Consider the following 27,949-nt stretch of genomic DNA (forward strand, 5'->3'; position numbering starts at 1 on the left):
GGTGTGAGTTGAGAACTGGGAGCTACCACACCTGTGGTGAGGTGTGAGGTGAGAACTGAGAGCTACCACACCTGTGGCGAGGTGTGAGGTGAGAACTGTGAGCTACGACATCTGTTGTGAGGTGTGAGGTTAGAACAGTAATTTAAGATACTTGTGTCGAGGTGTGAGGTGTGACACCGGTAACTATATAGGTGTGATAGAAGCACATTAGGAGTGAGCTACGACACCTGTGGGAGGCTTCTCCCTTGTCGCAGTCCATCGTCTTGATGAGGTCGTCCCGCTGTTAGACCCGCTTCAAACCTCTCATTATCAAAGTGCTTGTTTTGATCCTCCTGGGATGGGGTCAGTTCTTGGTTACATGAGTTTCCGCTGGCTTCCCCGTTTTCTGCATATATGTTTGCCTGTTTTTCCCGACTTTATGTTTTTTTTTCACTGCCTGCACTTTGTAAATTAGGTTTTATTTATGCTATTGCTCATATATTCGCTTGTGGCTGCTTTATAGGAGAGCATAAACGGTTCTTGACTCGCCGCTTCTGCGTGCAAGGAGCTTGTGTGAGATCACTCTATTTTCGTGATATTAAGAACGAACCTGAGAGATTTCATCTTTTGTAAGAGAGGAACGTGTTCGATTCCCGATAGCTACTGGTGAAGAACCTGCATTTATCTTACAGAGAGTAAGCCACAACAGTGTGGCTGAACACTAGACCCACACATCCGTAAATGAAGGAAGTGGTGACGTTTTGCCACGTGCTGAATCATTATCAATTATCACGCGAACTGATAATGAATTATCACGTTGTCACCTTCTTTATTTTCAGATATCTTTCTCTTATTTCTTCTTGTGCCGTTATAGTCTGTGGTTGCTATAGCGCATGAACATCAGTGCCGGTTTGTGTCACAACTACATACCATTGCTGAAGAATATTCTTTAATTTACTACAATCAGATCACTGAAATCCGGCAATTACATGGAAGTTAATCTTTCCGCCGAGACATTACTTCAGCAGTTCTCCTTCCACCCTATAGTTAGGCTGAGATTTTCTAAGCAGTCCTTGTGGCGCAGTGGTAACGCACTCATTCAGCGTTTCATGACCGATTGGGCCAAGGTTCGTATCCTGGACACAAAGAGGATTGACAAGGCGCCACTTCTTAATTGTATGCCTCTGTTCACGCAGCAGTGATTGGGTATCTGGATGTTAAACGCTTGCCGGGTCGTGTTCCAGGGAAACACTAGTGGGTAAGGCTTACTACGAGCAATGGCATGAGTAAGCTCTCGGCTCTGCTCTCACCAGTCGCCTGTTCCAGTACCCACCTGAGTTAAAAAAAAACGTGTTATCTCCAGAGTAAAAACCCTCTCAAAATTAAAATATTTTTGTATTATGCCCAAAATATTGTTTTCTTGTAAATTGATTAACAAACGAAGAAACGACGTAAACTAATTCTAGTTACCAGAATAATATGGTTGTCGAGGCTGAAAATGGAGGTTTGTGTCCACATTGGCCCACCAACAAAAATAAAAAATAGCAGTTCACAGGAGGAAATATTTACCGAGAGGTGCACCACATTTCTGTGTGTGTTTGTGTTTACAATGAGAGTTTACGTTAGTCTTGGTCAATGTTTGGGGCAAACGTGTCCTTGCTGGTTGGTCAGTAATCTTGTGGTGGCCATAATAACCCCTCCGGGGGGTTAATAGAAACATAAGCCATAAACTAAAACTAATCAAATTACAAACACAATTTCACTTACAAAGTTATAGAAAGCGTGTTAATGAAGAGAGAATAAATTTCATTTGACACTATACCGAATCTTTGGATGGTGAAACAAAACCCATCACCACCTACCGCCTCTATTTTGTAATATTTTGAAGTGAAATGTATATTTTTATTGTTATACAGTCATTCAAAAACACATTATTACTCGGACAAAACAAAACAATCTAGCTGCTCTAGTTTGGGATTAGAAGAAGATTTTTTTTTTTTATATCCGCAAGAGCCGTGATTAGGATACGAACCTATGCGACAGTATCTCCCAGGCACACGCCCGAGACAACCAAGCCACGACATGGTCAAAAGGATTTAATTTGGACACATTCGTTCGAATCTTTTTCACGGTTTCTGCGGATTTTTCTCATTAATTCATCACGTTAGTGTGATTACTCTCACACTAGATGTCCACTTTCTTCTATTTTTCTTCTTCTTCTTTCTTCTTCTTTCTTCAGTCTTCTTCTATTTTTTATTCTTAATTAACTTTACATCGTGAGCAAACATTTCCATGTACGAGCTAACCCCCTTGAGGAGGTCACTCACATATAATTGAAGCAGTATTGGTCCCACGACCGAGCCTTTTCGGGAATCTACTTGTTTAATTCTTTTAGTTAGAAACCTTGACTCTGCGACATTTGTTTTTTTTGTCCTTCAGGTACTCTCTCGCTCAGACCAGTGTCTTACCAGTTATTCCAGCTTGCTTTTCCATCTTGTACACCAGTCTTTTGTGAGAAACACAATCAAATACAATTTCACAGTCAAGTAAAATACAGCCTTTGAAGCCATCTTTTCACCGGCGTATTTGAGTAACTTGTCATAAAATTATATCAAGTTTATCAAGCATTAAATAACCTTCTTAATCCATGCTGTCCGACTGTCACAAAACCTATCCACTCCAGGGGCTCTATTATCAACTTAATTACTTTCACAGGAACTTCACTCTGAATAATTGTTATTGACACTGTAATATATAGCCTTTTGTTTCTCCACTTCTCTTAGTGTTGGAACTACGGTTGCTCTTTTCCAGAAATCGAGGGAGTTTCCGTCTCGAGTAGTTATTATTATAAATACCATTTAACGGGAGATAAAGTACCCCTGCAGCCTCCTTCAGCAGCGTGCTGTTATTAAGTGTGGTCCTATTATTAAATGGGGTCCTGTTATTAAATGGGGTCCTGTTATTAAATGGAGTCCTGTTATTAAATTAAATGGGGTCCTGTTGATTTCGTTCCGTCTAGTTCCTCCAGGTGTTTTTTATTTAATGTATTCCAAGTAGACAATAATATTTTTATATTATTATACAATAATATTTAGAAAACATTATTGTATTATAACAATAATATTTTCTCGTCTGGAGGGTCCGGCTCTTGTTTCTCATCCGGCTTTCATTTCGCACCCCTGGGTTCCACGAGGGTTCCTTTGTAAAGACCTGCAGTCTTTTCTGTAGTTCCTCGCACATCTCCGTGTCGTTTTCCGTGAGAATTCCCCCGTGTCTCTCTAACCTGATCACACTGTCCTCCTACTGTTGCTATCTCCTTGTGTGGTCCTTACAGTTCCCTGCAATGTTGTTTCCAAACTGCTTCTCTGCTTCCCTCTTTATTCGGGCGTATTCATTTCTGGCTTTCTTCTAATGAATCCCTAGTGCCCCTTATTCCTAGTATTCTCTACTTTTATTTAGTTTTTCTCCATTGCCAACCTGCGTTACCAATTTAAATAAGGAGTCTATTATTTTCGTACATGCCACAGCTGTACATGCCACAGCTGTACATGCCACAGCTGTACACCCCACAACTTTGCATCCCACAGCTGTACATGCCGCAACTGCACATGTCACAGCTGTGCATGCCACAGCTGCACATGCCACAGCTGTGCATGCCACAGCTGTACATGCCACAGCTGTACATCAAACAGCTGTACATCCCACTCCTTCGTGAGTGGGATGTACAGCTCTCATGCATCTGCCCATTTCTGAGCAATCACTCTCAACATCTCCACTGGTGTCGTCCTATATATTTCTCTCCCACCACAGGACTTCACTCAAAAAGACATCCCTTACTTGAGTGCCGTCCCCACGTTAGTCATATCCCCCTACTCTATAATATTTTGTTTCTAGAGGTGTTTGTCCATTGTGTCTACCAGTTTTGTCCTCCATGTCTGCAGTGACTATCAGGGGAGTTGCTTATACTGTCATGACATCTGCAGTGACTGTCAGGGGAGTTGCATATACTGTCATGACATCTGCAGTGACTGTCTGGGGAGTTGCACATACTGTCATGACATATGCAGTGACTTTCAGTGAAGCTACATATACTGCCATGACATCTGCAACTGACACGATTAACAAAGCTAACTCTGCTAACAAAATTGACTCAGCTGTCATAAATTGCGGGGTATACTGGGTTGGAATGAGTTCAGTGCAGCAGCACTCACAGTTGACTGTGAGATAGAGAGGCAGCTCTCACAGTTGACTGTGAGATAGAGACGCAGCACTCACTGTTGACTGTGAGATAGAGAGGCAGCTCTCACAGTTGACTGTGAGATAGAGAGGCCGCTCTCACAGTTGACTGTGAGATAGAGAGGCCGCTCTCAAATTTGCCAGGATAATATACAGAAGTCACAGTCACCAGGATAATAAACAGAACTCATAGTCATCAGGATAATAAACAGAACTCACAGTCATCAGGATAATAAACAGAACTCACAGTCATCAGGATAATAAACAGAACTCACAGTCATCAGGATAATAAAACATACTCTCAGTGATCAGGATAATAAACAGTACTCATAGTGACCAGGATAAGAAACAGTACTCACAGTGACCAGGATAAGAAACAGTACTCACAGTTGCCAGTATAAGAAACAGTACTCACAGTGGTCGGGATAAGAAACAGTTCTCACAGTTGCCAGGATAATTAAGAAACAGTACTAACAATGGCACAGGATACGAAAACATACTCACAGTGGCAAAGGATAAGAAATAGTACTCACTGTGCCCGGGATAAGAGACAGTACTCACAGTGACCAGGATACGAGACAGTACTCACAGTTGACAGTGAGGTTGAGTGGGAGACTGTGAACGTCGCCCTCGACGTTGGAGGCCAAACAGACGTAAGGGCCAGCCAGGTGCCTGGTGACGCCCCTGAGGGCCAGGTTGTTCCCGCTCACCACCACTCCAGTCTCCGGCGCGTGGAGGATCACCTTACCCTGCAGGAGGCTGAGTGTGAGTGTCTGTTGGCGGGGCCTTTACTGGTGGTGGTGGTGGAGGAGAGGGTGGTTTTTGTGGGGGAGGGGAGAGTGGTGGTGATGGGGGAGGGGAAAGTGTTGGTGAGGGGAATGTGTTGATGATAGTAGTGGAAACCGGGCCAAGTACTAACCGTTTTTTTTTCGGGGGTCGGTACTTGGCCCATGTGTTTTTCGGTAGCCCGGTGAGATTTCGCTCCCGTCTGAGACCGTTTTTCTGAGTTGCGCCGTAATCATAGACATTTTTACCGAGGGTCGGTACTTGGCCCGTGAGCTTTTCGTTACAATTGGTGATCGTCGGTACTTGGCCTGTGTGTTTTTCGTTACAACGATAAGATTTCAACGGTCGGTCTTTGGCCTGTGCCATTTCGCTCAAGGGGATTAAAATGTCGCCTCCCGTCCGGTTCTTTTTCGTTACCCCAGTGAGTGAGAGCTAGCCTTCAACTAGCTGAAAAATTTCATTCATGGAGATTAAAAGGTCGGCCCCTGTCTCGTGTGCTTTTCGTTACCCCTGGTGACCCTGCTCAGAGATCGCTAATGGTCAATGATGTCATCCAGCCTTCATCTTCCTTGTATAAGACAATTAATGTATATTAACCAAAACATTAACTGCCTCTATTATATAAACTGCAGCAGGCCTATTCCCTATTACTATCTCTTTTTACCCCCATTTATACACTTCAATAATGTTACACTAATATTCAGAAGGACCTGGAAGCTTTATATATATAGTGCCCATCCAAAGATGGTTTAATAACTATAGGAATGAATGAAATCCACCATCAGCCATTTGCATGTAACAAAGATAAGCAACTCAGAGCGTGGACTAACATGTATCTTGGTGTACACCCCTGTTGCCGTATCAGTATTTACCAAGGACTTTTTCCTAAATCTAAAACTTATCCAATTTATACCCATTGTTTCGTGTTCTGCCTCATGTTGATACTTTTAATAGGCTATTAATATCCCCCTTTGTCATGTACATTCATCCACTCACACACCTCTACTATGTAACCCCCTAATTCTTAGCCTTTCTAGAGAATGTAATTTAAGCTTTATCGATCTTTCTTCAAGGATCGCTTATCAAGCATCGGGAAATAAAATACAAAACCACTATCTCCCATTCGTATGAAGCAGACCCCAAGACATGGAGACTTCAACAGAAATTCAGTAGTATTCCCAAGAACATACAAATATATAATTTTTCAAAAAACCAGGCTGCATCAAAAGTCAGACATTTTTATTTAATTCTTCCTTTACTTCTAGTCCTGTGTACGTCTCGCATTCGCTCAAAATCATGCCCCCCCCCCCCCCACACATACACACCTTACTGTAGCATATATCAAATCAAAATAGTCATTCAGTGCACATACATATTAACTGCATTGAGCAGAAACTGCTTTGCATGTTTTGAAATAAGTCTTCTGCAGTTACCTTCATTCTGATGTTCTCATCCCCAATGCGGTGTGATCCACCAATAGGCTACATTTATTTTATCCAACGTCACACAAGCGATTCCAAGGAGGGACCCAGCCTCTCATTAGAACGTTATCTTAATCACTCTAAACAGCTCCAACTGTTCCCTGTAAGTGTCATCACAGGCTATGCCATGATACGTTGTATTCGCCCATATCTTAGCTCAGTGTATCATTGCTCTTATATTTCAGATATGCTATTCTTCGACCCTACCAAACCAAACAATCCTAACCTAACCTATAATAAACACAAATGCATTCTACAGTAATAAGACCCGTTGTTTTAGCGGCGTCACAAAGCTGCCCCATTATAGGGGTTAAATATTTGCTGTCATTAACAGATGTGTGTGTCAAGGCCCCACAGCAACCTGACTTTTCAAAACTATGAGTGACGTCACAAAGATGCACAATTAGGGGGGGGGCAGAAATAGCATAAGCTCCCTTTGAGATTATTTCTTTCTTGTCTCAATAAACATACTTGAACCTGAACTTGATGCGCAATGAGGCCTTGGCATCTTACTTTTATGTAGTTTTTTTAATGTTATTACTCCAAAAATTGCTTGATTACCCATCCCCCGACCTAACATAACTTTAACACAGGTAGCATAGCAGGTAACCTAAACACGAGAATGAAGGTAACTGCAGAAGCCCTATTAGCCCATATGAGGCATAAGAACATAAGAACATAAGAACATAAGAACAAGGTAACTGCAGAAGGCCTATTAGCCCATACGATGCAGCTCCTATCTATAACCACCCAATCCCACTCATAAACATGTCCAACCCATGCTTGAAACAATCGAGGGACCCCACCTCCACCACGTTACGAGGTAATTGGTTCCACAAATCAACAACCCTGTTACCGAACCAGAATTTACCCAAGTCTTCCCTAAATCTAAACTTATCCAATTTTACCAATTTTTTCGTTTTCTGTCTTGTGCTGATACTTTTAATACCCTATTAATATCCCCTTTGTTATGTCCATTCATCCACTTGTAAACCTCTATCATGTCACCCCTAACTCTTCGCCTTTCCAGTGAATGCAAGTTAAGCTTTGATAATCTTTCTTCATATGAAAGATTTCTAATTTGGGGAATTAACTTAGTCATCCAACGCTGGACACGTGCAAGTGAATTTATATCCATTCTATAGTACAGCCACCAAAACTGAACTGCATAATCTAAATGGGGCCTAACCAGAGCAAGATATAGCTGAAGAACAACACCAGGTGTCTTGTTACTAACGCTTTGATTAATAAATCCCAGTGTCCTATTTGCCTTATTATGAACATTCATGCATTGATCCTTTTGTTTTAAATTCTTACTAATCATAACTCCCAGATCCCTTTCGCAATCTCAACACCATCAAGCTCGTATCTTGTAACTCTATCATCATTACCTAGCCTCAGAACTTTACATTTATCAGCATTAAACTGCATCTGCCAATCTTTTGACTATTTCAAACCCCTATTTAGATCTACTTGAAGTGATAGTGAGTCTTCTTCCGTATTAATTTCCCTACCGATTTTTGTATCATCTGCAAATTTGCAGATGTTGCTACTCAAACCTGAATCTAAATCATTTATATATATTATAAACAACAGAGGTCCCAGGAAAGAACCTTGAGGTACTCCACTAACAACATTATCCCCCTCTGACTTAACCCCATTTATACTAACTCTCTGTTTCCTTTGGAATAGCCATGCCCTAATCCAACTTAATATAGCACCCCCAATACCATGAGCCTCTATTTTTTTAATCAGTCTCTCATGTGGCACTGTATCAAAAGCTTTGCTAAAGTCAAGGTACACAACATCACAAATCTTACCACTATCAACTGTCTCAACTATGCTGGAATAAAAAGATAGCAAATTTGTTAAACATGAACGGCCATTTGTAAAACCATGTTGCGACTCATTTATTAATTTATGTTTTTCAAGATGAAGACCAACTGTATTTGCATTTATCGATTCAAGTAACTTTCCCACAATAGACGTTAGGCTAATTGGCCGATAGTTTGACGCAAGTGATCTATCTCCTTACTTAAAAATTGGTACCACATTAGCTACCTTCCATGACTCTGGCACTCTGACTGACTCTATTGATTTATTAAATATGGTAGACAGTGGCTCGGAAAGCTCCTCTTTGCATTCTTTAAGCACCCTGGCAAACACTTCATCCGGCCCTGGGGATTTGTTTGGTTTTAGTTTTATTATTTGTTTAATCACGTCCTCCCTGGTAACTGCTAAACTATTCAACCTGTTCTCGTCCCCGCTCACATATACTTGTTCGGCTGAAGGCATATTGTTAAGTTCCTCTTTAGTAAATACAGATATAAAATATAAATTAAAAATACTACTCATCTCCTCTTCATTATCCGTTATTTGACCTGTCTCAGTTTTTAATGGACCTATCCTTTCCCTAGTCTTAGTTCGATATAACTGAAAAAAAACCTTTAGGATTTGTCGTCGCTTGCCCTGCTATGCGAACTTCGTAGTTTCCTTTTGCTTTCCTTATCTCTTTTTTAACATTTCTAACCAGTTGTATGAATTCTTGTTCCAAACTAACTTCCCCATTCTTAATCCTTTTGTACCACGATCTGTTTTTACCTATAAGGTTCTTCAGATCCTTTGTTATCCACTTTGGATTATTAGTATTCGATCTATTCAATTTATATGGTAAACTACGTCCCTGGGCCTTGCTTAGAATATTTTAAATAGGTTATATTTTGAATCCACATCGAAATCCCCTATTACGTCAACTGTCGCTGGGTTCATGTCAAGCTCACACCCCATCCCCAAGACATTCCAATCTATTTGACCCAAAAAATTTCTTAGGCTATTGAAATCAGCTTTTCGAAATTCAGGCACTTTAACAGAATTTTCTCCTACAGATCTATTCCATTCTAGGCTAAATCTGATTTCATTATGATCACTGTTCCCTAGCTCACTCCCTATTTCCATGTCCTTAATTTGTGTTTCCCTGTTAGTTAACACTAAATCTAAAATATTATTTCCCCGCGTTGGTTCCTTAATATGTTGCATAAGAAAGCAATCGTCAATTAATTGTAGAAAGTCGTCTGCTTCATTATTGCCTGTTTTGTTCACCTAGTTTATTCCACTAAAATTAAAGTCACCCATGACATAAATACTGTTAGATTTTAGATACTCTAGATATTTCATCCCATAGATGCTTTGCTTCCATTCTGTCGAAATTTGGTGGCCTATATATAACTCCTATTATAATAATATTTGCTTTTTTCGTTTAATTCTATCCAAATAGTTTCTGTGTGTGGCTCAGTTTTAATTCCCTCTTTGAGACTACATTTCAAATTATCCCTAACATATATGACTACTCTCCCTCCTCGTCTAATATGTCTTTAAATGTCTTTATCTGTGTGAAATAGTTTAAATCCATTTATTTGATATTCAGCTAATAGTTCTCTATTTTCTACATTCATCCACGTTTCGGTAAGTGAAATAATATCTATTTCTTCTGTACAGATAGGAGCATTTAACTCGTTTATTTTGTTTCTTAGACTTCTACTGTTAGTGTAATATACCCTAAGTGAATTGTTATTTTGAAGTAAGTAATTATCAAAAAAAAAGGCACCAAACCGGGAAGGCTATGTAGCATCATCATATGTGCGGAATAATCAGAGGGTGCTAAATATCACCAAGGATGCCAATACGAGAACAAAAACGCATAAGGCAAACGATATCAAAAGTATCCGAGTCACCAAGAATTCTATTGAGGGACAGGCGACCACGAGGGGCGGTCGGAAAGCAAGACACACGCTCGTGCTGGAAGTCAGGACATTGAAGAAGGACATGCACGACCGTAAGAGGGACAATGCAATTAGGACAATAAGGAGCAGGGCGGTACTACATCAAGTGACCATGGGTTAAGCGAGTATGGCCAATACGCAACCTCACCAGAGCTGTTTCCCATCGCCGGTTACGGTGGTAGGAGGACGGCCACGAGGAAACACAACATTTAAGAGTACGTAGTTTGTTACCAGTAACAGACGACCAAGAAGCCTGCCAATGGGTAAGGATGGAGGAATGGATAACCGGGTAAAAATCGGAATATGGAATACCTTTACGAGAGATGGGACAAGAGCGGACAGATTCCTTGGCAGCAGCATCCGCACATTCATTTAAAGACACACCAATATGGCTGGGAACCCAACAAAACTCAACCGACTTAAATTTACTGCGAACAAGAAACAGCCAATGCTGGAACTCGACAACTACTGGATGAACTGGATTAAAGGACCCGAGAGCCATGAGGGCACTACGCGAGTCAACAACAACTACAAAGGAAGACTGACAACGAGAAAGCAGGAGACGAAGAGCATAGAAAATAGCATAAAGCTCTGCTGTAAAGATGCTAGTCTCCGGAGGTAAGCGACACATATAAGTGCGATGAGAAAAAACAACAGAGTAGCCAACACTGTCCGCAGACTTAGACGCATCGGTGAAGACAGAAACGGAGCGGGAGTGAGAAGAAAAGTGCTCAAGGAAAAGGCGTTTTAGAACTGTAGGAGGGGTAAGAGATTTAGTGATGCGGGTCAAGGATGTACAAAACTGCGGAAGGGGGACTCTCCACGGGGGCAAAGAAGGAACAAGACAAGGAGAAACATTAGAAATACGAACGGAAAGAGAATCCTTTAAGCGAGATAACCGGACAGAAAGAGAGAAGTGGTAAAGAGGAACAGGAACCGCAGGAGGGTTAAAAGTTAAAGCATGACAGAGGCGAGAGGAAGGATGTTGTAAGGACTGCGCAATTTAGCGAAGACAGTAGCAATCACGGCGGTCCTGGAGAGACAGGAAGCCAGTGCCAACATACAAGCTGAGGACGGGAGTCGAACGAAAGGCACCAGAACTGAGGCGCATCCCAGTATGGTGTAAAGCATCAACACGGCGAAGAGTAGAAGGAGAAGCAGATGAGTAAGCAGGGCAACCATAATCGAGCTTAGACAGGACGAGAGAGGAATGTAAAGCAAGGAGAGTGCGCCTATCTGCTCCCCAAGAAGTATGGGACAATACCCGAAGGAGGGCAAGGGCCTTAGAGCACTCAACACGGAGGTAAGAGATTAGGGGAAACCAAGACAAACGAGTGTCAAGGAATAACCCCAAAAGCTTCGCGGAATCTTTGTACTCAAGGGGATGACCATAAAGTGACAAAGAGGGACGAAGAACGACCCGTTTCCTAGTAAAAGACATGGCACAAGTCTTAGAAGTAGAGAACTTGAAGCCATGATCGGTGGCCCAAGATGACATCAATCATCATCAATCGCAAGTTGAAGCCGGCGCTGAAGGAGATGCGAATCATAACCCTGACAGCAAAGGGTAAGATCATCGACATAGAGAGCGGAGAAGACACCTGAAGAAAGAGAGGAAAAAAGACCATTGAGGGCAACCAGAAAAAGAGTAGTGCTCAGAACACTACCCTGGGGCACACCTTCGTACTGCTGAAAAGAGGCAGAGAGAGCAGTACCAAGGCGCACCCAAAAGGAACGACGAGAGAGGAAGCTGCGGAGAAAGAGAGGGAGATGACCACGAAGGCCAAAAGAATGAAGCTGGGACAGAGTATGATATCACCAAGCGGTGTTGTAACCCTTTTCCAGGTCAAAAAGGACAGCAACATCGGAGGTCTTCGCAGCAAAAGCAGTACGAATATAGACCTCCAAGTTCACCAGGACATCTGTCATGCTGCGGCATTGCGGAAACCAAATTGAGAAGGGAAGAGGTGGTGATGGCGTTTCAGGAACCACATCAGACGAACGTTAACCATACGTTCAAAGAGTTTGCAGACACAACTTGTGAGGGCAATAGGGCGAAAGTCCTTAGGGGGAAGTTCCCAGAGACCCTGGTTTGCGAACAGGGAGGACAACGGCATCGAGCCAGTCCTCAGGGACTGACGACGACTCCCAGATCCGATTAAACAGACTCAGTAAATACTGAGACGTGCACGGAGGGAGATGGCGAAGCATTTCATAATGAATACCATCGGAGCCCGCCGCCGTAGAACCGCAGAGGGCCAGGGCAGAACGAAGTTCAGAGAGAGAGAAGGGATCGTTATAGGAAAGTCGAAGACGAGTGCAGAAATCCAAAGGACGAGACTCAAGGACAGGTTTACGAAGAAGGAAAGATTGGGGAAGATGAAGACCAGAGCTAACAGAAGAAAAGGGGGAACCCAGTTCGGTAGCAACCTGCAACGGGTCCGCCAAAAGAGTACCACGGAGGTGAAGGACCGGTGAAACATCGGGAACGAACTTACCTGCTATCTTGCAGATACGCTTCCAGATCTGTGGCAGGGGAGTTTCGGACGTAATTGTGGAGACATAAGATGCCCAACATTCACGTTCAGCCGAACGGATGGCCCTACGTGCCACCACACTCGCTTTCCGAAAGAAAAGAAAAGAATCGGCCGTCTGCCGACGGCGGTGCCTCTTCCAGGCTGCACGCTTACAGCAGACAGCCCGAGCACAGTCTGCATTCCACCAGGGAACGCACTTCCGCGGACCCCAAGAGGAAGAGCGAGGAATAGAGTGGAGGTCAGCGTCGAAGACAGTGTCATGAAAAAGGAGGAGAGCGCGAGGGAGAGGCAGAAGGGAGAGGTCAGAGAGAGCAGCACTGATGGTAAATAGGTTCCAGTCTGCTTTACCAAACTGCCATCTAGGGAAGGAGAGCGAAGGACGAAAAGAGAAAAAAGAAACAAGGATGGTGAAATGGTCACTGCCATGGAGGTCATCAAGAGGTCATGTTTTATCTTTTATAGGAACCCAAACCAAATTCTTTTTGGTGGGGAGGTGTTACGGACCCGAGTTCAGCATCGGAGCATGGAGCAGTGACGACAGCGCTATCTGTGAGTCCGCTCCCGAAACCCCCTGCAAATGGATGACGCCATCTAGTGAGGACGGGATATACCGGCCACTGGTGCTGGATTCCCGTCTTAATCAGCTCATAACGTAGCTACTGCTGACCTCTGGTGAGGTGGTGCTTAGACAGCAACGCCATCTATGGAATGAAGAGGTGGACGTTTGTGTCTAAGCCTGTGAGGTTCCCTAGAGCGTCCCAGTATTAATGACGTGTCTGATTGCAGAGTCGACCTGGGACTGCTATATTGGATGATGGATCAGTCTACCCAAGGCAGCCAAGGTCTCATCACCAGTTTGCTGAAGAAGCTGTGAGTCACCCCTGAACGAACTCTGTTGAGAGTATTAGCCTGCCTGTGACGTGGCAGTGTCGGGAATCGCCTTATTCGGGGCTGGCTGGTGGAAGAGACTAGCCACTGTGGTGCTTAGTGAGGAGAGTGATCAGCGGGATCACACGAGGCTCCTGCCTAGGGCTCGCAACCCTAGTATCGGTCGTGGAGTGGCCTACACAGCGGAGCTGATCGGTACCTGCCAGCTACAGGCTGGATTGTGGTTGAAGGCCTCCACGACAAAGCACCCAGTGGGACTGTGATTTGGCTGGCCTGTGGCCAGAGTAGATTCGCCAAGAGAATCGTAGAGGATTCATCGTGGGCCACGGAAGAAGGAACCAGGGCTACCCAGAGTGAGCACCGTGGAGCATCCTGTGTCTTCGGAGGAAGACAAGCCTGTACATAATCGTGTAGTGATAACCCCCGTGTGCAACTGTTATATATTTATTTATGGTGGTGGTGAATATATATATATAAATTGGAACATTTGTATCCCTCCCCCTTTAATTTAACTCGCGTTACGGAACACACCCCTTGAAAGCCTCTACTAACTTGGGGTCGGATACCCAAACTCTAATACCATCAGAGAAGAACCCGGTTGCGCCCCAGTAGGGCCGTAACATAATTGGCCACCCACCCCCACGAGCCTGAGAAGGTAAAGGAGAAACAGCAGAAATAGTAGGTATCATTGCTAAGAAAAATCAACATTCATTCACGAATGTGCCCCCCACACCCACCATGGAGCCACAATTAGAGGCAGGACACCCAACAAGAAGCTATTGCCGATCATGCCGGGGCCTCCTAGGTTTGCATCGTGAGTATACGCCCCACAAATGCCACCTTAAGAACCAAGAGTCCGTCGAGATCGGGTTCAGTGACGAAAATGGGATTGACAATAAAAGGTTCCCCGTGCTCTCGACGTTGGGTACTACAGTTCTACGGGTGCAAGAGTATGCCTCCTCAAGCACCCGGGCATCAAAATAGAAGAAATCCAAAGGAATAACCAAAACAAGCAAAAGGTCGGCTGGAAACGGCAAGCAGATAGGAGAAGAGGGGGGAGAAAAACGAAACAGAAGGAAAAGGAAAAGGTGCTCAGCACAATTGGAGAGGACGGCAGCAGGAGCACAAGGCTAGAAAAGGGCAGAGGACTGTCCCAAGGAGCATCACACTCCGACAGCCGCCCACTAAGCCCCCCTCACGGCGTCAATGGGCTGAACAGGGAGGGGGGTTGTTATTTTGAAGCCCTTCTCTTTCCCTGATCATTTTGCCAATTTGTTTCTCCAACAAACACATATTTTAATTACCTCCTTTCTCCCTATCAATTCCCATACCACTATCTATTAACAGTTTAAACCCAAACAAATGCCTCTAACCACTGGTTCCAAAGTGTTCGCAACAGCAACAACCCCAGCCCTTGATAGATGCACCTCATCACGAGCATACATTTCATTTCTTCCATAGAAGTGTTCCCAGTTGTCTATGAAAGATATTGCATTTGATTTGCAATATCTTTCCAGCCGGCAATTGACACCAAGTGCCCTTGACAACCATTCATTCTCAACACTCTTTCTTGGAAGAATACCACATATGATCGGGATTCCTCCCTTGCTCCTAACTAATTCTATGGCTTTGTTAAATTTCTTTATCAATTCCTCGCTCCTAACTCGTCAAACATCATTACCCCCTGCACTAATACAAATAATGGGTTTGTTCCCATTTCCCATCATAATATCTTTCATGTTGTCAACAATATCTCCAATTCCAGCTCCCGGACAGCAGACCATTAACCTGTTCCCCCTATCTCTGGCACAAAACGTCCTGTCTAAATACCTCACCTGGGAATCTCTCACAACCAAAATTCGCTTCGGTACCTCTTTAACTTTCTGAGCACCCTGAGGGGCCCATGCTCCGCCGCTCCTCGCTGATTTCTGTTCTGAGTGAACTGCAAGCTCACCACATTAACTTGTATACCATGCAAGGTGATGGAGAAGATCGTGAGGAAAAGGCTCATAGAGCATCTGGAGGGAAATAACTTTGTAATGCACCACCAACATGGGTTCAGTGATGGTAAATCGTGCCTCACAGGTTTAATAGAATTTTATGACCAGGCAACGAAATTTAGGCAAGAAAGAGAAGGGTGGGCCGACTGCATTTTCCTGGATTGTCAAAAAGCCTTTGACACAGTACCCCATAAAATGCTGTTAAAAAAGTTGGAGCAACAGGCAGGAGTAAAAGGGAAGGTGCTCCAGTGGATAAGGGAGTACTTAAGCAACAGGAAACAGCGAGTAACGGTGAGGGGGGAGACATCAGAGTGGCGAGATGTCACCAGCAGAGTCCCACAGGGCCTAGTACTTGGACCCATCCTGTTTCTAATATATGTGAACGATCTTCCAGAGGGAATAGACTCATTCCTCTCAATGTTTGCTGATGATGCAAAAATTATAAGAATCAAGATGGATGAAGATAGACAGAGACTACAGGATGACCTGGATAAACTGGAGGAATGGTCTAGAAAATGGCTGCTAAAGTTCAACTCAGGAAAGTGTAAGGTGATGAAATTAGGCGAAAGGAGCAGGAGGCTGAACACAAGGTAACATCTGGGAGGTGAAATCCTGCAAGAGTCAAATAGAGAGAAGGATCTGGGGGTTGATATCACACCGAACCTGTCCTCAGAGGCTCACATCAAAAGAATATCATCAGCGGCATATGCTAGACTGGCCAACATAAGAACTGCCTTTAGAAACTTGTGTAAGGAATCTTTCAGAACCCTGTATACCACTTATGTAAGACCAATCCTGGAGTATGCAGCTCCAGCCTGGAGTCCATACCTAGTTAAACACAAGACAAAGTTAGAGAAGATTCAGCGGTATGCCACCAGGCTCGTCCCGGAACTGAGAGGATTGAGCTACGAGGTAAGGCTAAAGGAGCTGAACCTCACATCCCTGGAAAACAGAAGAGTAAGGGGAGACATGATAACCACCTACAAAATTATCAGGGGAATTGACAGGGTGGACAAAGACAAACTCTTCAGCACGGGAGGGACACGAACAAGGGAACACAGGTGGAAACTTAGTACCCAGATGAGCCACAGAGACGTTAGAAAGAATTTTTTCAGTGTCAAGAGTAGTTAATAAATGGAATGCACTAGGAAGTGATGTGGGGGAGGCTAACTCCATACACAGTTTCATATGAAGATATGATAGAGCCCAGTAGGCTCAGGAATCTGTACACCTGTTGATTGACAGTTGAGAGGCGGGACTAAAGAGCCAAAGCTCAACCCCCGCAAGCACAATTAGGTGAGTACAGCACTCGTTCTCCAACACGGCAAATGAATTTGCTGTCCTTAGGGCGTCTGTAGGCGACCTTGTCAAGGTCTTCTTAAGACCCCTGTCCTTAGCGACTTTCCCCGACGAGGTCTTGCTTAATATTGGTCTCCTTCGTTTCTTCCCGATGTTTCAGCTGTCGGCCATCCAGAGAGATGGATTCCCTCTCGTAGGGAATCCATCTCTGCTCTCAGAGTTCCAACTAGATTCATCAAATCCTTCACTAATCCTTCCATTATTGCTATAATAATGTTACTACAATCGGAGCTCCAGCTAACACAACCTCTCACTGTGACTGCACCTGACTGAGTTGAGGCAGTTCCTTTAAATATCCATTCAGTCTCATTCATTTATATGTCCAACCTACGCTTATAACAATCAAGGGCCCTCACTTTCAATATTAGTTTACAAAAATAGTTTATAATATATAGCTCACATTCTAGTTTTATACACAACAGCAATTATGAAACGCTGTTGCCAGATTTCGTACTATAATCCACAAGTAGTTACCGCACATCTGACGGCTCAGCGGATTAATAACTGTGTTCATAGGTTAGTCAGCTGTCCTCAAATCCGTCAAATAGCTGCCCCTATTGCCCCAAATGTCGCACCGCAGTTCATCAATCTAGTAACTCAGCTGGTTGCTAGCTTCTATATTCATAGGTTAATCCTTCCCAAACATCAAAATCATAATCTTGCTACGCAAATCAGCTGAATTCTTTCTTAACCAACAGTCGTACATACATACCTACACATACTCCACAACTCATACATGGATAGAGAACAGCCTTTTTTGCCACCATAAATCAGATGTAAATTATACGATATTAATCTCTAAAATGTATTAAGAACAAGATTTCAGTAGTCCCACAGTTCACTCAACCCAAATAATCTTAAATATTTTTGTACTGTTTATTAATATTAATGCATACCAATCAGCGAGGTATTCATATTATTCAAGCAAGTCCAAAATATTATTAAACTCCCTATTATATTCAAACATATCATATATTGTAATTACATGTATAAATATCCTCTATATACTATTCATATGAAAAGACCAGTGTTTATGTCCCATTTAAATAAGTATTGCTATTTATTAATAAAAAGCTAAGGTTGTGATAAGGCGCGCTAAAATATATTAATTTAACATAATTAACACAAAATGCAACACAAACTAACCCAAAAAATACACAAAATCAAGAAAACACACAGTATACATTTACACATATACACTCAATATAGCATTTACGAACAAAGAATTTCCACACTAAATTCCATTTACACAGAAAATACAACATTTACACACCAAATATTTCATTTATGCACAAAATATATTATTTACACACAATATATGCCATTCACACACAAAATATGTCATTTATAGACAATATATGTAATTTACTTACGAAATGTCAGTGGCACACAAAAATATACCATTTACACAAATATGAGTTGCTGCTTGGCTGGTGGTGACGTCGCACGCTTGCGATGGGGGTCCCTCTCCCTCCTGTGTTGAGAGTAAACTCCGTGGGACTGGAGTTTACGGGCCGTGTTGGCTGTCCTTTAGTTGAGCTTGTCATGTGTGACATGCTCCGTGTCCCGGTTGACGACGTCTACGGGATTGAGCTGGTAATTCCTCATCGGGTTATTATCAAGTTGGCGGGGGAGGAGGTGTAACGAACGTAACGAACGCCGTTATGAGGGGCGTTCCTTGTCGCTGCCGGATGGTGCGGGCTCTGTGACCGTAGTAGTGCCCTGACCTACGTGAGTGTGCACGGGCACACTCCTTCTGGCCGGTGGTTTTTTGTTTTTGCTTATTTTGTTTATTCTGTTCTTTTTATTGTATTTGTTGCCTTATACTTGCATGCTTGCATGTAAAAATAAAAAAAAATAAAAAAAATTACACAAATATTGCATGTACACTCAAAGTATAAAATTTACACAAAGTATGGTATTTGCACAAATATAGCAAATTTCTTATGCATTTAGACAATCAAAATGCACTGTCAGTAAAATTACACAATTTCACAAACATAATTTTCACAAAATACCAACACCTTGACTCATATACCAAAATGGACTTACACATGAAAATCTATTTTTTTCAGATTACATGTACAGAACTTACACAAATACACAATTTTCACACAAAAAATACAGTTGCACCAGTTCAACTTCAGGTACTTAAAAAACACAACTTCCATCTTGAGGTTATCTTGAGATGATTTCGGGGCTTTAGTGTCCCCGCGGCCCGGTCCTCGACCAGGCCTCCACCCCCAGGAAGCAGCCCGTGACAGCTGACTAACACCCAGGTACCTATTTTACTGCTAGGTAACAGGGGCATAGGGTGAAAGAAACTCTGCCCATTATTTCTCGCCGGCGCCTGGGATCGAACCCAGGACCACAGGATCACAAGTCCAGCGTGCTGTCCGCTCGGCCGACCGGCTCCATAAATACACTATTCGCATAAAACGATTAAAAAACATGGACAATTATTATACGAATTGTGTAATTATTACACGTCTTTGCACAATTAATACAATCAAACTTGCTATATTATTACATAACTTGTACAATGACAATCAATACACAACAAGTGTAAATACAATTCAAAATTATGCAATTGCACAACATGCTCAATTATTACATAACTTGCACAACTATTATACATCTTTCATAATTATTATTACACAACTTGCATAAATACAATCAAATACATATCCAGCACAAATATGTACAATACATAACTACCCCCAAATATGTAAATACACAAATAGGACAAATACACAATTCATACAAATACAATTACAACATGTACACAATTAATACACAACTTGCACAAAATATAATCAATACACATCCAGACCAAATACGAACAATACATAACTAGCGCATACACATTAAATACACAACTAGACAATTCCACATACAAAAACATACACGATTAATACACAACTTGCTCAAACAATACACAAATTGCAGGAATATAAACAATACATAATTGCTATCATCTTGTGATAGACTGCAAAACACACAATCTGCACAATTAATACAAAACTTGCACAAGTAAAATAATTGTGCTATATGTACAAATACCATCACAGCCAACAAGCTCAAACAATACTCAAATTTGCATAAAAGTTGTCTAGGTATCATTAGGACGTCATTTATAATATGCCGAGTTTAACCAACTCCCCAAAAGTCAGAATTTCACATATGTGAATGGTCCATCTGACTTCCTATGAGATCAATATAAACACATACATTTTCAATTAATATTTCAACATTATTAGTGCTAAACTATTTATCTAACATATGTCCATTGTTTTTAATGTCTTAATAATACCTCCTTAGTTGCATCCTCTCCAATCATGTGACCCATATTTATTTAAGCAAAACCATCCAACAGACTTATTTGTTCTAGCCTTAGTTATGTTAGGGTAGGTGGGGTTAGATGAAGTCAGTACTTTCTATGATAATTTAAGCGAATTTACTATATTCTATCAAAATGCATCCTATTATTAAAACCTAAATTCATATAAATCTATCGAAAATTATACTTATACTACACAAATTTAACCAAATTCAACCTAGCAAAAGCTAAATTGAATATGAGCATCCCATATCCTCATATACAAGCCTGTCACCTCTGTCCATACATTACATGAGTTGGATATAGCTCGAACCCAAAAAGGTATTTTTATACTATTTATAAACGTGCTAGTTAATTACCCCTAAGATATTATATATCCTACCCTACACAACCTCACCTAACCCGGCCTAGCATATCCAAAGCTAGACTTGATAAAAGTTGGCTAAACTTGAACTATCCCATTTAATTTTAACTTAATTCAAGACAATTTACACTAAATATCCCCAAAATGTTTTGTATCATAGCTCAGCCAAAGCCCATTTCAATCCCCAAGTTTTCACCTATTCCAACCAACCCTACACAACCTTACCTGACCTAGCATATCTGAAGATAGATTTGATTAAAGTTGGTGAAATTTAGGCTATCCCAGCTAATTTAAGACAATTTCCATCAAATATACCCAAATGTTTTGAATCATAGCACAGCCAAAGCTCATTTTAGTCAAGTTTTCACCATTTCAATCTACCCTATACAACCTAACCTAACCTGACCTAACACATCCCAAGCTAGATTTGATTAAAGTTGGGGAAATTTAAGCTATCCCACCTAAATTCAACCTTGTTTAAGACAATTTCCACAAATATATCCAAAATGTTTTTTATTATAGCACAGCCAAAGCCCATTTTACCCACATTTTCACCCATTCCATCTAACTTCCAATATCTGACATCCAGTCTTGGACACAAGATCTCCCATTCCCAAGACCATTTTATAGAGCTAGTGCTGTGTCCTAGCTATTTCCAATTTCCAGATTAGTTTTCTATCATTAATCCTACCAAACCAGACCTAACCTAACCTATCCTAACACGATAGCATTCGGTAAATTCATCCAAATTATCCCAATTTGTAACAATTCCACTAAATTTATCCTAATTATATCAAACCAAAAAAAAAAAATCCTTTAAATGTACCTAAGCACCGTGCATCCAGTGCATGAGTCAACTGTTAGGGACGTTAATGTCTGCTTCCAACTTCCATTCCACCCCTGGATTACAGCTAATTTTGCTAATATATTATTATTATTAGATCTGTGGTGGTTACTAGGTATTTTCCTCATATTACCACAACTTAACCACCTTGGACCTAACCTCTGATACGACATATACTCAGAAAATGGATGTTTTTGGGATTTTAATCTAACTGCCCCATACCTAACCTGCAGGAGTCTTGGTGCTTTGTTGAAAATTGTATCTATATTCTTAGAAAAAAGGGAAGTTTTGGATATGACCCTAACTGCACTGTGCCTAATCTGCTTGGATCTGTGTTGAAAATTGTTTCCATATTCATAGAAGTGATATTTTGGATACGAACCTAACTGTTCCTCGCCTATTAAACTTGGATTTATGTTCAATACTGTTACTATATTGTTGGATAAGTGTTTTGTTTTTACACATTAACTCAGCCATCCTGCACCTAACCTCCCTTTATCTACAAATTTCTCGTATTTATGGGAGGAAAGTGTTGTTTTTTTGCATCAGCCCAACCGCCCTGGACCTAAACTCTGATACATGGACCTTGGTTCAGTATTGCATCCTATTCTTAGCCATGTTATTTTTTGCTTCAATACATCCATCCCCAACCTAACTTCTATTACCTGGGGTTAATGGAAAATGTGATAATAATGGGAATTTTCTCTACATCAGTTCAACTTAATCATCCTTAACCTAATCCTATGTACCTGGATCTGAACGCCATTTTACAAAATATTTTTTTCAGAAAGAGATATGACTCACCAAAACTATACAATTACCATAACCCAATTTTCCTTATCCTAACCCATAACTAATTTTTATTATCCTAACCTTTTAGACCTTTTTAAAAGGCGACCTTTTAGTCCCCTTAAGCGAAATGGCGCAAGCCAAAGACCAACCGTTGAAATCTCACCTGGGTAACGAAAAACACACGGGCCAAGTACCGACCATCACCAATTATAATGAAAACACACGGGCCAAATACCGATCCTCGGAAAGAATGTCTATGACTACGGCGCAACTCTGAAAAACGGTCTCAGACTAGAGTGAAATCTCACCCGGGTACCGAAAAACACACGGACCAAGTACCGACCCCCGAAAAAAGCAAAACGGTCAGTACTTGGCCCGGTTTCCACTACTAGTGATGCGTGAGGGGGAAGGTGTTGGTGATGGGTGAGGGGGAAGGTGTTGGTGATGGGTGAGGGGGAAGGTGTTGGTGATGGGTGAGAGGGAAAGGTGTTGGTGATGGGTGAGGGGGAAAGGTGTTGGTGATGGGTGAGGGGGAAGGTGTTGGTGATGGGTGAGGGGGAAGGTGTTGGTGATGGGTGAGGGGCAAGGTGTTGGTGATGGGTGAGGGGGAAGGTGTTGGTGATGGGTGAGGGGGAAGGTGTTGGTGATGGGTGAGGGGGAAGGTGTTGGTGATGGGTGAGAGGGAAAGGTGTTGGTGATGGGTGAGGGGGAAAGGTGTTGGTGATGGGTGAGGGGAAAGGTGTTGGTGATAGGTGAGGGGGAAGGTGTTGATGATGGGTGAGGGGGGAAGGTGCTGGTGATGGGTGAGGGGGAAGGTGTTGATGATGGGTGAGGGGGGAAGGTGCTGGTGATGGGTGAGGGGGAAGGTGTTGGTGATGGGTGAGAGGGAAAGGTGTTGGTGATGGGTGAGGGGGAAAGGTGTTGGTGATGGGTGAGGGGAAAGGTGTTGGTGATGGGTGAGGGGAAGGTGTTGGTGATGGGTGAGGGGAAAGATGTTGGTGATGGGTGAGGGGAAAGGTGTTGGTGATGGGTGAGGGGAAAGGTGTTGGTGATGAGTGAGGGGAAAGGTGTTGGTGATGAGTGAGGGGAAGGTGTTAGTGATGGGTGAGGGGGAAGGTGTTGGTGATGGGTGAGAGGAAGGTGTTGGTGATGGGTGAGAGGAAGGTGTTGGTGATGGGTGCGAGGAAGGTGTTGGTGATAGGTGAGAGGAAGGTGTTGGTGATGGGTGAGAGGAAGGAGTTGGTGATTGAGGTGTTGGTGATGGGTGAGGGAAGGTGTTGGTGATGAGTGAGGGAAAGTGTTGGTGATGGGTGAGGGAAGGTGTTGGTGATGGGTGAGGGGAAGGTGTTGGTGATGGGTGAGGGGAAAGGTGTTGGTGATGGGTGAGGGAAGGTGCTGGTAATGGGTGAGAGATGAGTTGCTAATAGGCTCTGAAAGTATTGGTAATTGGGGAACTTTGATGTTCACCAATTACCAACTTTATCTGGCTTAGAGTTAGTCTCTAGTTATCTGGCAATTAGTCTCTTCCTAAATGACTAGTTTTCTGACCCTTTCTGTGTCTACTGAAAATTTATTTATTAATCTTATTTCTGAAGCAATAATAATAATAACCTATATATCTACAGAGTCATTCCATTTTTTTATTTTTATTTTATTTTGTCACACCTGACACAATAAAGCCAGGGGTCTTTATCTACATGTTCGGCTTCAGTTAAACTAAATCCGACAATCATGAGAACTTTTTTTAAATGTTTAATTTGCAAATTAGAGTCCAAAAACCAACAAATAATGCTTTTTGTGTTGTGTTGGGGCGATGAAAACATTGAACATTATTAGTGCAATTAAATGCAAGTCTGAGGAAATTATATAAAAGTGCGCTAGACCATTAAAAAGTTTTTGGTAGATTTTAAATTTTAAACTTTTGAAGAGTTTATGTCTGAACTTCCTTCCCGAGTGAACAGAAACCTTAGGAATATAGAAAAAAATTGTACCAAAATAATTGATCAAACTTTTTCGTTCGTATTCAATGACACTCATAACATACATGTGTATTATACAACAATATATATATGCATTATGGAACAAGAAACTTGTCCCACTTTGGTTTCTTGCGACCCTGATTAGTCACTTAATTTTCTCAGGAATTTCTATGCACATTTGTCCCTCCAGCCGACGGTCTCTGAGTCTGGAACAATGCCACAGATTAACATTAGCTTCGTGATTTATACACACACATGCATATATATAATTCACACATACAGACATATATAAATATATATATATATATATATATATATATATATATATATATATATATATATATATATATATATATATATATATATATATATATACACACACACACACACACACACACACACACACACACACACACACACATACACACACACAGAGACGTTAGAAAGAATTTTTTCAGTGTCAGAGTAGTTAATAAATGGAATGCACTAGGAAGTGATGTGGTGGAGGCTGACTCCATACACAGTTTCAAATGTAGGTATGATAGAGCCCAGTAGGCTCAGGAATCTGTACACCAGTTGATTGACAGTTGAGAGGCGGGACCAAAGAGCCAAAGCTCAACCCCCGCAAGCACAATTAGGTGAGTACAATTAGGTGAGTACAGGGGCCTCGTAGCCTGGTGGATAGCGCGCAGGACTCGTAATTCTGTGGCGCGGGTTCGATTCCCGCACGAGGCAGAAACAAATGGGCAAAGTTTCTTTAACTTTACTGCTTTAACTTTACAGGGGCACTTAGGGTGCCCCTGTTACCTAGCAGTAAATAGGTACCTGGGAGTTAGTCAGCTGTCACGGGCTGCTTCCTGGTGTGTGTGTGTGTGTGTGTGTGGTGTGGGGGAAAAAAAAAGTAGTTACCCTGGAAACACAAACCGAAACTGTCTCTATTTTCCGCTTGTTACAACTTGTAATAAAGTTGTTACATCTTGGCTTAACGTGTTTATGACGTATTAGAACGTTGTTACAACTTGATATATTGGTTGTTATAACTGGTTAGGAGGTGTTAAAACTTGTTCGAACGTTGCACCAACGTCGTAGTTTCGGTGTGTGTTTGGCGGGTAGTACGTTAGTAGTTAGTAAACAGTTGATTGACAGTTGAGAGGCGGGACGAAAGAGCAAAGCTCAACCCCCGCAAAAACACAACTAGTAAACACACACACACACTAGCTGTATCAGGCCACGCGTTGCTGAGCGTGCCTGTACCACAGGCGACAACAACCTTTCCCTGTTTCCCAGTCCTCCATACTATTTCCACCCCTCACTTGTCCCCTCGTCCTTCCAACCATTCCTCACTTCCATTCCCCCGTCCCCTCATTCTCCCAACCATTCCCCATTCCTCTGTTCCTTCGTCCTCCCCACCATTCCTCTCCTCCCCCATTTCTTTGTCCTCTCTACCATCCCCGACTCTACCATCCCCCTCGTCCTTCTAACTATTCCCCTGTTACGGCCACTATGGGTCGCAACCGGGTTCTTTGCTGGAGGGACCAAAGTACTAGTATCCGACCCAAAGTCGGTAGTGGCTTTCAAGGAGTTGGCTTGGTAATGCAAATAAAAAACAAGGAGGTAGTTGAAAGGAATACGACTCTTCATCCTTTATCAATATATTCACATATTATCACTTCCAAATCACCTTAAATAGAATCATAAACGAAGTACTACTACACTGATATATACACATGTGTCGCTCTCATAGGACACTAAGAGCTCCTCGAAGCTCATGCAATGCAGCCTTGTCAACTTCCTTGTTTCCTCTACACACAGTACCGTCCTGAACCAGTACTGGGAAACACCAATGAGTCTACCCTGGTCAGCCTATCTACAGTTTCACTAGATGCTCCTTTTGGACGCCCACAATCACTCTCCAGCCTGGTGCTGGCAGAGAACATCAGCCTCGCGCTGCTGGGCCTCTACACGAACAAATACAAGGGTAGCGAACCCCTGGCAGAAGCTTCTTGCAACTAGCTCGTTACACTCCTCGGTAGCACCTCACTGTCGATCGTGAGGTGCTAGCTTTTTTAAACATGTTTTTACCTGTCACAGGTGAGGCATCTATTGGAATATAAAAACACGTGCATATTCGAATGGAACGTTTGTGTCAAAATTTCAAAGAAATCGGCGAAGAACTTTTGAGATTACAGTGTGTATTGCACTTATGTCCAACAGATGGAACTGTTTAAAAAAAAAGCATGTTTTTCCCCTGTCACAGGTGAGGCAAGTATATAGTAGGCATATCAAAATACGCGCCTATTCGAATGCAACGTTGTTTCAAAATTTCAAAGCAATCGGTAAAGAGGTTTCAAAGATTTCCCTCACATGAAAAATACATTAAAAACACAGTATTTCAAATAAAGCATGTTTTTTTCTCGGCACAGACGTGACATCTATATAATATGTTTATTAAAACCCGCTCGGATGCGAATGGAACGATGTGTGAAAATTTCAAAGAAATCGGTTTAGAACTTTTGGAGATTAGCGATTTTGAACAAACGAACATTTCCATTTTTACTTATATAGACTAGCTGTACCCGGCCACGCGTTGCTGTGGCTCATCAACGCATGTGCATTGCTGAGCGACAGCAACCCTCCCCCTGTCTCCCATTCCTCCCCACCAATCCCCCTCCCCCGTCCCCTCGTCCTCCCTACCATTCCCCCCCTTCCCCCGTCCCCTCGACCTCCCCACCATCACCCACTTCCCTGTCCCCTTGTTCCCTCCCACCAATCTCCATTCCACTGTCCCCTCCTCGCCACCATCCCCAACACCTCCATCCCCTCGACCTCCCCACCATTACCCCCTCCCTTGTCCCCTCGTCCTCCCCACCATCCCTTTCTCCCGTCCCCTCGTCCTCCCCACCATTCCCCACTCACTCGTTCAATGTATTCCCAAATGATATGATGTTCCCATCAGAAAATTGGGAACATCAAATGACCTGATGTTCCCATCACTGAAATATAAGAAAAACAACTAAAAACAAATGAAAAACAATAAAAATATAAACAATTAACTATACTCACGAAATGAACATTATGGTAAACGACACTGCTCAATTCCAATGCAATATCACACAAAATAATTATCTCAAAATGAAAATGAATCGAAATCTATGATAATTCAATTTATCAATGAAATCGGAAACATTGAAATGGTATTGAAACATATCTAGTATAGTGTAAGTTGCTCTTACGTGCAACGGATTACGCTGTTGTTTAAAAAAAATCATGTCTTTACCTGTCACAGGAGTGGCATCTATACTTATACTCATGAAATGAATGGTTTGGTAAACAACATAGCTTAGTTCCAATGCAATGTCACAGAAAATAATTCAATCAAAATGAAAATAAATTGAAATGTATGAAAATGTAATTTGACAATGCAAACAAAAACATTGCAATGGAATCGTACCATATTTAGTACAGTATGTGTGGCTCTTACATGCATCAGATGGCGCTGTTTCTTAAAACAAAAATGTTTTTACCTGTCACAGGAGTGGGATCTATAGCTGTACTTTTGTAGTGAACGGTATGGTAAACAACACT

The 27,949-nt window shown here is 42.2% G+C and overlaps 1 protein-coding gene across 1 annotated transcript in view; it reads right to left on the reverse strand.

The window, feature by feature from the left end:
• Nucleotides 1–27,949, reverse strand: part of LOC123751042 (nephrin) — a 744,040-nt gene that overhangs the window by 102,250 nt on the left and 613,841 nt on the right. Inside the window, exon 10 of the mRNA XM_069322448.1 lies at nucleotides 4,805–4,964. Coding sequence (XP_069178549.1) covers nucleotides 4,805–4,964 — 160 coding nt within the window. The remainder of the gene's footprint in view (nucleotides 1–4,804; nucleotides 4,965–27,949) is intronic.

This window comes from Procambarus clarkii, chromosome 11, assembly GCF_040958095.1.
Source record: "Procambarus clarkii isolate CNS0578487 chromosome 11, FALCON_Pclarkii_2.0, whole genome shotgun sequence".
Classification (NCBI taxonomy): domain Eukaryota; kingdom Metazoa; phylum Arthropoda; class Malacostraca; order Decapoda; family Cambaridae; genus Procambarus; species Procambarus clarkii.